Source organism: Chrysochloris asiatica, unplaced genomic scaffold (genome assembly GCF_000296735.1).
Source record: "Chrysochloris asiatica unplaced genomic scaffold, ChrAsi1.0 scaffold00159, whole genome shotgun sequence".
NCBI lineage: Eukaryota > Metazoa > Chordata > Mammalia > Afrosoricida > Chrysochloridae > Chrysochloris > Chrysochloris asiatica.
Genome location: NW_006408677.1, coordinates 5,591,787 through 5,602,386, shown reverse-complemented (window position 1 = coordinate 5,602,386; position 10,600 = coordinate 5,591,787). Strand labels below are relative to the sequence as shown.

The 10,600-nt window shown below is 36.8% G+C and overlaps 1 protein-coding gene across 1 annotated transcript in view; it reads left to right on the top strand.

Moving 5' to 3' along the window:
• IL1RAPL2 (interleukin 1 receptor accessory protein-like 2) overlaps positions 1–10,600 on the top strand; it is a 2,128,207-nt gene that overhangs the window by 2,094,504 nt on the left and 23,103 nt on the right. Inside the window, exon 9 of the mRNA XM_006871058.1 lies at positions 926–1,096. Within this exon, the coding sequence (XP_006871120.1) occupies positions 926–1,096 (171 nt within the window). The remainder of the gene's footprint in view (positions 1–925; positions 1,097–10,600) is intronic.

Genomic DNA, 10,600 nt, shown 5'->3' with positions numbered 1-10,600 from the left:
TATATATATAAAGTAATGTTGAAAATACTGTCGCTTTTCCAATGTGGTCCTTCTAAAATAAAATAAATGTTATTTTGAATAACATTTTTTCAGAAAAATATGTATTACGAGTATATGCACATTTTGTTTTTGGAGATGCTGGCTCTGAGTCAATACAGAAAAAGAAAAAAATAAATTCATTTGCAAAGCACAGTTAACTCCCTGAATAAATGTGTAAGGGGGAATGTAATTTGGCAACACTGGAAGAATGTATATTTTGAAACAAAGGTTTCTTTTGGAAGCTTGTGTCAAATTAGTTGGCCATGGATTGAACAAGAATAATAGGCAGTTCACTTGTATAAAACCCAGCTGCTGTCTGTAATATTTGGTAATGAACTGCTTTTTGTATATGAAGATGACGACACTAACCAACTGGAAGTATGGTATGTGCTGGGAGTAGCGTCTCCAGGAGTGAGGCTGGATTATTTTGATCTTCCACACTTAGGGCCCAGCCCCTCTTGGATCTTTTGTACATATTTGTGCAAACAAGATATAGTCTGTGACCAACTAAAAGATTCAAGCCAACTGGCACAAAAAAAGACTCAAATCCATGACTCTGGGCTATTTAGTCCTGCATTCAAACACACTGAGCTAATCACTCACACATTACTGAAAATCACCAATATGTATAGTCCCTGAAAGTCACAAATAATAATTCTGTTTCTTATTCTGTCTTGGCTGTTGGTGTTCCATTGCATAACAGTTTCAATTTCACATTATATGACTAGGTTATGTTGATATGGACCAGATTTCCTGTAACATAGCATGTGCCTTTTTTCCTACCAATTATTAAAGATAGTCACTAAGTATAGTGCCTGTTAGTAGTTATAGATTTTTAGAGAACCTGCAAATACTTATAACTCTTTTATTGCTCTTTAAATTTAAGACAACAAGGAATATGATGCCTATCTCTCTTACACAAAAGTGGACCAAGATACTTTAGACTGTGACAATCCTGAAGAAGAGCATTTTGCTCTTGAAATACTGCCAGATGTCCTAGAAAAACACTATGGATATAAACTCTTCATCCCTGAAAGAGACCTGATTCCAAGTGGAAGTAAGTACTTTGAAATTTAAATTTTAAATGTTTGGTTTCTTTAAAGAAAGTTATATGGAGACTTCAAACACCAAAGCCAAATATTTAGACATTTGTTTCTCACAGATTTTATTAAATTCAAATTTCTACCCAATGCCTATGTTCTGATATACGTATATATTAGATTTTAAATTGAAGTTGTGCCTTGATGGCATTATATTTTCTTAGTGTTCTTAGAAAATTATGATCCTTAATAATAATAGTAGTAATAATAATAATAACAATCTATACAAATCAAAGGTTTTCAATGCATTTCAATTCTATACTTGTAACTATTGTTCCAAATAACTCCTGATCTATGCATTTAAACCTTGCTACTCATTATGGCTTGTTATTCTTTCCTGGAATTATGGAAGGAAATGTACTTAAAATGGTATATGAGGACATTGCATAGAGCACTTTCACTGTGCATTCAAATGATTTTCAAGAAGTGATGGACACTATGGATTTACCTCTACATTATACTATACATTGGAAGCTATAGATGAGTTTTAAGAATGAATTACATTTCCAGTCAAATAATGCTGTACAGGGTAAGAAGCCTAAGGTATGATCCCTGCCCTCACAAAACTTAAAATGCAATAGGATGAGAGCAAACATAGTAGAATAAGTTTACATATATGTTTATATTTTCTTGAGATGAGGAAATTGAATTGGTAATTTAGGTACATGTTATAATAATAAAATAAAAAGACATATTTTCAGTAATTGACACTAGGAGTATATGAAATGCTTTCACATACATTCTTTCATTTTATCTTTACAATAATTCTATGTTATCAAAAAGTATTATACTCTTCATCATACAAATGAGAAAGCAAAATCCCAAGTCCAAGAATAGACAGCTGGCAAATGATAGAGGTGAGATTCATACGTAGATCTGTTTGAATTTGGTTCTCATTCAGTTAGATCATGCTATTCTTCATTGACATTTATTTAGATTATCAGGTGTCCGCCACTGTCACTAAACTGACATGGGACAAATTGGAGCAACTGAATTTTTGTTAATTACTTTCTCAGGTGACGTGTGCATTTCTGTATGTGTCTGTATACATGTGAGTATGCACGATTACATATGCATGGAAAGGACAAAGAAGATTATGTTTATTGATCTATTGTTATTATGATCCACAAATGTTAAAAACCCCAAGATTCATACGATGGTCTACAACTCTTTTCTTTCTATAATTTTCCCCATTTCAAATACCACATATACTTTGATCTTTGAGGAACATCATAATATCTCAGAGTTATTTGTTACTCTCCTGTAATCTCTCTCCAAAATCCAAGTTTCTTTACATTTTTTTCATTCCTACTTGCACTATACTAATATGTTGTTGTTGTTGAATGTCATCGAGTCAGTTTTGACTCATAGATACCTTGTATAGAGTTTCGGAGGAATGTCTGGTGAGCTTGAACCGCCAACCTTGAAGTTCAAACTGACTTTGCAGTCCAGCACATTATCCCACAGCACCACACCAGGACTACTTATTAAATCCCCTCTACAATATTGATTATCTCTCTATATTTCCTAACTTTCCACTGATCCAGCCTCACTAATATGTACTCCTCTTTGATCTGCCACTCCCCTGTTTAATAGCCTTTAATTGTTCCAAATTTCTTGTAGGGTAAAAGCCATATCCCTTAGCTAAATACTTCTACGGTCTTGTGCCAGCCTAGATTATCACCTAACCTTTTTCTCTCACTATTTCCACTACTCATACCTTCTCCTCTAGCCTAACTAGTTTGTGCATTTGATACATATTATATATCCTTACTGCTTTCGTTCATATTATTCTTCTCTGTCTTTACACATTCTGTTTATTCTTTTTGCTATCACTGTCTCCATGAAAAGTTTATAATAGTTTTTCCAGCCCTAGAGTTCATGGTGCATAATATCTTAATCACTTGTTTGACTATAAATGCTATACTGCTGTGATCTGTGAAGTTTTTGTACTATTTTATGCAACTTTCTATAAATTTATGCCTTGTCTATTCAGCAAAATTATAAATGCCATGAAGGCAGGGACTGTATCTCATTTATCTTTACACCCCTTTTGTCATCTATCAAAAGTCTTTGGGTGCTCCAAGGATGCTTGTTAATTTTATTTAAATAATGTTGATTTAATACAGCAGTAAATTATGAAAATAAAATAATTAATGGATTATATTTTATATGGCATGATCTGAATGGTATTTTCTCTTAGCAAGATGAATGTGAGAGTCAAAAAAGATATTTCTACTGAAATAAAAAAAAATATATATATATGGGTAATCCATGGGAAAAATTTAAGTCTCTAAAACAAACTAATAAGCACATTGTCTTTTTAAAAATATATATATTAAGTTACCTATAAGGATTTGAACATTTATTGATAAGATATTAAAGCATTTATTTATCTAATTTTTGGTATAATTCATTCAATTGCTGTGTGCTTTGTATTTTTTTGCTGAGTATCTTCTTAAGTGTGAAAATCTTCAAAATCCACATTCAGAGTAAAACTATCCTAAATTGCATTAAAATAAAATCCTTGCCAAACTGGAATTTCTGTTATATGTCAAGTCATCTTCAACAGAATTCAATTGGTTGCTGGCCTTTCTGTTTTCTCGCATTCCAAAATAGTTAACACCACTATCAACAGTTTTTATCAACTCCATCAAGTGTCAGTCTTCGTTCTGAACATTTCAACATTGAATATCTTCCTTCTAAACATTAAAACCTTGTTTCACTGCTAAACATATTAGGAAGTAAAATGGAGACCACATGGAATACAGGTGATCTATTTTACATGGGACTCAGTAGATGACAGACACTTGCTTATTGCATTGAAGAAGCAGAGACTATGCATGGCTGAGAGTGGGAGCAAGAAGGAATCTTCACACAGTTGTGTCTTATTAGAGCTCTGGAATTGGCTACTAAAGGTATAATAGAATATTTTTCACTTCACTGAGTCAACTTGTTGTTTGGCTACATTGGTTGAAACCAATTAGTTGGTGTGTCATAGTGGTGGCAGTGGCAGTGGTAGTGTGTCATCAAGTTGGTTCCAACTCATAACAACCCTGTATAGTTTTCTAAGACTGTAAATATTTATAGGAACAGAAAGCTGCATCTTTATCCTGTGGAGCAGATGGTGGATTCAAACTGCTGACCTTGTCACTAACACATATGTCCAACACATATCCCACTATGTACCAGGGTATATCATTTAGTGTTGTTAATTGCCGTCGGGTCAGTTCCAACTCATAGTGATCCTATATAGGGTTTCCAAAGAGTAGTTGGTGAGCTTAAACCACTGACCTTGTGTTTCAAACCGACCTTGCGGTCCAATGCTTTATTCCACAGCATCACACCATAGACAATATGATACACACCAGTGTGTATCATACACAATATGAAAGTTCTCCTTGACCGTGGAGTATTAGGTTTACACAAACCTCATTTCCTAATTCAAAATTATAAGATTTGATTGCATAAGAGAAATCAAATATAAAAACACTCAAGAAGATATTCTCCAGATGGGCAATATCACTTTAATTTTATTGAGATTGTTTAAACAGTGGACTGAGCAGGGACTTGAACCCTGAGCACTAAATGGTGCACAGGAACATTTGTTTAACAAAATAAGCCTTTGGGACAACTATGCAGGTTTTAGATGCAACACTGGAGGGTGTTTGATTTTAATCCATCCTACCTAAATGAGGAAATTCATGTTCTTTGAATTCCGATTTGCGAGTGTAACCTGCAGAGGTTCTTAAAAAGGCCCTTTGACAATTTTTATTTTCCATCAACATTTCAGAGCTAACTGAGCAGTCACCATGTCACGATTAACGAGTTTTTCCTTGGCATTTTTAGCACGCATTCAGGAAGTTGATGAAGTATATGAATAATATACTTGATTTACACATGAATGACAGAGTAGAACATTTTAGACTTGGTGTATGGTGTGTTATTAAAGAAGCTTCTGTGGTTTGTATTTGCAGTCATTGGTGCAGAGTTTAACAGGTTATGCTATATAAATATAGACACATTCCTGAGGGTGGGAACTAGTTACAATATTATAAGCTATGTTTGTCCCTCACATCTCATTTAAAACACGTTGACCCAAGACTACTCCTTCCTTTAAAAACTAGAAATGAAGCCTTTGAGGACTGTAAAAGCAGACTTCATAACATCATTCTTGATATATAACAATAATTTTGTCTGAATCAAGATAGCAAGGTCTGTGAAATGAACCTTTCGTGTTAAATGTTTTATGATGTGTCTTCAGTTTCCTTTGCACTACTGTCATGATACTCCAACCCAACCTCATCAACACACAGAAAGTTCCCAATGTGCATGAGTGGGTCTCTCTTTATTATAAGTTTCCCCAAAACTTAGATACAAACATATCACTTTCCAAATTGAACTGGAGGTGTCTGTGCTCTTCTCACTTGCTCTCGTAGGGAGACATTGTCTTTTGATCATCATGAACCAACAGAGAAGGAGACATTTGATGCAAATATATTTTCTTGCTGAAGCTGAGTCTTCAGATCTGGACATTATTTTCCATTCTTGAACTTATAGCTAAAATCTACCTTCTGTTTCTTCAGTTTTGGTGCCTGAACATGGCAAGAATTCTTACTTTCCAGTAAAACTGTGTTCTGTCTCTTCCCAGGCTAGAAACATCTGTCCCTGAGAATAGCAAAGCAATTTTGTTGCCAAATAGGCATCTTAATGTCAGAAGTGACAGGCAACCAGAGAAAGCCAGATAGAAAACACCATCCCTACGCAAACTGCCTAGAGACACAAATTTGAGAAGTAGAGATTTTCTCGCTCCTGCAGCTGCTGGATTTTGTGGTATAAAGTACTCTACACAGAGCACATTGTGTTCATGGGGCCTAGTGGATCCTCGAGGAATGAACAGATGTGCTCTGAAGCTGACATATGACCAACAGAACCCAGCTGTGCAGTTGAGATCCTGAGATCGGGAACATTTTTGGATGAGTACCATTTAGTCTGTTGGACCCATATTATCTGATTGTGTGTCTTCAGAAATTAGAAAACATAAAAATATAAAATGTTATTAAATTGGACTAAGGACCACTGGTCAGATAAAGAAAATAGCATTCTAAGACTAAAAGTAGAAACAGCCCATTCCTATAGCCTCTGTTTATCTTTAAGACAGAGCAAGTAAGATGCTTAGAAGAATATATGCAAATATATTAACAATTATAAATTGAACCAGTTCTGACTGAAGCTTTCTAAAAAGCTATTCATGTCTAAGTGAATTTTGAATTTTTTAAAAAAAGACCTTTAAAGGCAATTTTCTCCCCCCCACCCAGTGTTTATTTATTTATTTTAATAATACTTTATTGTGTTTTCAGTGAAGGTCTACACAGCAGTTTAGGTTCATATTCTACACTTTCTACCTAAATTGTTCAGTGACATTGTTTGCCTTCTTCACAATACTTGGACATTCTCATTATTTCTGTTTTGGTTCAACTTTCAAAGACTTTTACTCCTATGAAGACTATGACTTTCTTTCTGTTAGTTATTCATGCATGGCTTCAACAGAGAAAGACAATAGTGAACTAAAATATCAACATGCATATGGTTGCAAAGCCATAACTCTCAAAATTATATTTATGAATTTGGCTTGATGTGTCAAATTGTCTTTTCATTTGTTTTCATGCCTAATTTTCTATGGGCTTCTTTCACTCAAGAATCCTAAGACTCCTTCAGTAATTTAAGGGAAATATCATAATGTCTGATTACATTCTTGCATTTGCAAGACTTTCCACACCATTCTAATCTTCAGTTCTTTAGTGCTTAGCACTAGCCGTGTGATTATGCTGACAATAAAATGACAAATGACTGGAAAATACATCTGGCGTCAGATGATCCCTATTCACTTCTAAAGTTAGGCATGCAAAAACATTTTTGTACATAGATTTGCAAGTATTCATTGTCAATAGTTCCTGTAATAGCTGGACAAATAAATTGTCCTTGGGGAGTAATAAAATCCTTTTCCAGGCAATCTAAAGTCTGTGACCTAAAAAAATTGAGGCAGGGGTCACATGAACAACCATGGAAATTTAACACATTGTATGCACTGTATTCCTTATATGGAGTGAAATATAATTTTAATCACCATCCCCTTCACAATAGATTTAAGAGAGAGAGAACTGAATCCCAATATGCCTCCAAATGGACTTAGGTAATTAGGCTGAGATTTCTCATGAAAATATGAGGTAGAGGTAGAATTTGTCTTTGTTGTTAAGTGCCCTGTAGTCTGTTAGACTTATAGTGACCCTATATAGGGTTTCCAAGGAGTGGCTGGTGGGCTTGAATGACTGACCTTCCAGTTAGCAAACCAGTGCATATCCTATAGTGCTAAACCAGGACTCCATAGACAGAATACTTCAGAATAATTTCAACAAAGAAATCTAGTATTTGGACGGCACAAAGAACAGGAGCCTTAAGAAATGAAGGAAGAGAGAGAGAAGAAAGAGAATAATGGTCAGAAATACTGTAGGAGTCAGAGAAAAGATCATTAAGTAGCAAACAGTCTTGACCCATATTCAAAAAGATGACAGTGATTGGAATTAGTTATATTTTATCTACAGGTTTCCATGGGTGGAGCACGGTGGCTCCATATAAACACTGGACTGTGAATCACAAGGTCAGCAGTTCGAGCTCACCAGCTGCTCCTAAGGAGAAAGATGAGGCTTTCTGATCCCACAAAGATGTAAAGCTTCAGGAAACCCTATACAAAATTCTTAACAGCAAAAGGTTTCTATGGAATTCAGATGTGGCGAAATAAGATAGGTTGTAGTTGTTAAGTGCGGTCGAGTCGGATCCGACCCATAGTGACCCTGTACAGGGTTTCTGAGGCTGTAAATCTTTACGGGAGCAGAACACCTCATCTTTCTCCCGCGGAGCGGCTGGTAGTTTCAAACTGCTGGTCTTAAGGTTCGCAGCCCGATTCGTAACCACTACGCTACCAGAGCTCCTTATAAGATAGGTACCAGGCTGCTAATTGGAAGGTTGGCAATTCAAACTCACCAGCTGCTTCTAGGGAACCCTATGCAGGGTTGTTCTGAGTCAGAACACACTGAATGCCACTTAAAAGTAACAGGTTTCTAGAACATAAAGTGAAAGAAAAAAAAAAAAAAGTAGGGGAAGTATATTTGGCAGATTCTTTTACTCTGCTATTCTCTACCTTCTCTAACTTTCAGTAGTTTTCCAATTACCCACCTTTAGTTTCAGTGAGCAAGTGAGAATAGAAGAAAAATAAGATAGAAAGGGAAATAATTTGTGTAGCATGCAGACAACTGGGGTGCAATATGTTGTGGTTATTGTTAAGTGCTGTCGAGTTGGTTCTGACCCATAGCAATCCTGTATAGGATCGGCTGGTGAGCTTGAACCTCCAAGCTTGAAGTTCAAACTGACTTTGCAGTCCAGCGCATTTAACCTACAGCTCCACACCAGGACTCCAGGGTGCAATATGCAAGACGAAATAGATGTGTATAGCATTCCAGTGTATATTCTGCCCACTCATGTTTCCTTGCACTCCTTACAGATGTAATGGAATAGCAAGAGTAAGGATTAATCTCCAGAAATACAGCATCCAAAATCAAAACTGTAAATAGATATCGTTAACTGCATCCATGGGATAGCAGTAAATCCATGTTGACTCTTGGTCAACTTATTAATCATAATTATTTAGGACCCCCAGACAAGGTAGTGGAGAACAAAGCTCCTGCCTAAGAAATTTAGCTTAGCTAATTAATTGTGAATTATCAAGTCAAGGATTTGGATTTTGTAGGAAGTAGATAATGTTTTTGTAGGGCAAGTAATGCTACATAAAATCTAAAAAGTTTGTCCTTCTATTCCCCAACCTAGCTAAATAAAAATTGTGCAGCTGCCACTATGTGACAAACAATGCAGAATCTTAGATCTGCCAAAGGCAAAATCAATAACCAAAAAGGTTTAGAAACAGATGCTGAGAAAAGGAGTCAAGTTGCCAACTTTTGTAAATCTTTTTTTTTTTTAATAAATATTTTATTGTGAATTATGTGATAGTTTACATGGGATACCATAGGTTTTACATTCATTCTGTCATATATCGTTTCATTTGCCATAGTTACAATTCCGTTCATGCATCATCAACCAACCAAAGGGTTCATCCTGTAAGCCTGCCCCCCACCCCGGTCATCAGTGCACAGCCCCTTTCTCTCTCTGGATCTTAAGTCCCCAGCCTCTCCATCTCTCCGTGTCATCGTCTCTGCCTCCATCTCAGGCATCACTCACGACTTCTCTAGGTAGGGTGCCGGTCTCCGCTCTTCTCCATTGTTGGTCCCAGGGCCCTCCACTCCTAGATTGAAAAGTTAATCACTCACCTCCTTGCTGTAAAATGTACACCTTTACATTTCCATCCCTCACAATCAGTCCTGATAACAATTATTCACTATTGCATCACAAGAGACCCATCTGCATTTCATTTCCTCGGCCCTTCCTAGACAGATTGGATACTACTCACTGGAAACTCAGTGGGTATTATCTACAAATGTGTGTGTTCTTGTGCATATGCCCTCTCTTCTTATCAGCGGAACGCTTCACTCTCCACTCTAGTCCTCTGTGGCTATGTCACTGACTCTGGGCCCAAGAGTCCCCAGGTCTTGCCACACTGCTGGCCAACCAGGTCTCCACCCGGGTTCACAAGAGTCTATTGAATGCTGTAGGGCTTAGCTAGCCACTTCATTGCTGTTTTTCCCTCACTTCCTGTTATGGGTGACGTGTGTGGTCGCCAATCGGAGCGTGTATTCCCATTGCATCTTAGTCTTGGAAGAGGATTTGCACTGAGGGGACCTGACCGCTTGCCTTAATGTCTTCTGGGCAAGCAACTTGCTTGTTCTTGTAGTTACAGTTGGTCTGTCTCTATTGTTTTGTATTTTTCCTGTAGGTCTTTCTTTCAAGAAGTATCTTCTGTTTTTCTAGCTGCTCCAGGCTGGTCTACTCGTCCTTTCAAGTGGATATTTCCCATCTCTGAAGGTCTGGATGTGGTTCAGGCTTCCAACTATAGTCTTATGTAATGCAGAGGCTCCTCAGGAAACCTCCTTCACTGGTTACGTTGTAGCCCCACTTTAGGTATTCCAGTCAGTTATAGGCAGAAGATGGACTTACAAGCTTTCTATGGTGATATTTCTGGCTATTCCTTTCTCCCCCACTCCAGTGTGTATTTTATAATATAATGAATGGGAAACCAAGTTTCAAAAGACAGCCAAGCATCTTAACATTATTCCCTCCTTTTCCTCCTTCCAACCATGTCCCAATCTCTGTATCCCAGAGCCCTGTTGTTCCAAGGTTGTGCCTACATCAATATTTACCTCTGTCCCATTTAACCCAGTCAAACCTGTCTAATTGTACTCCCATTTGCTTTGTTCTTCCATTCCCCTCTCCCTTCTTGTATATTGCCCCCCTCC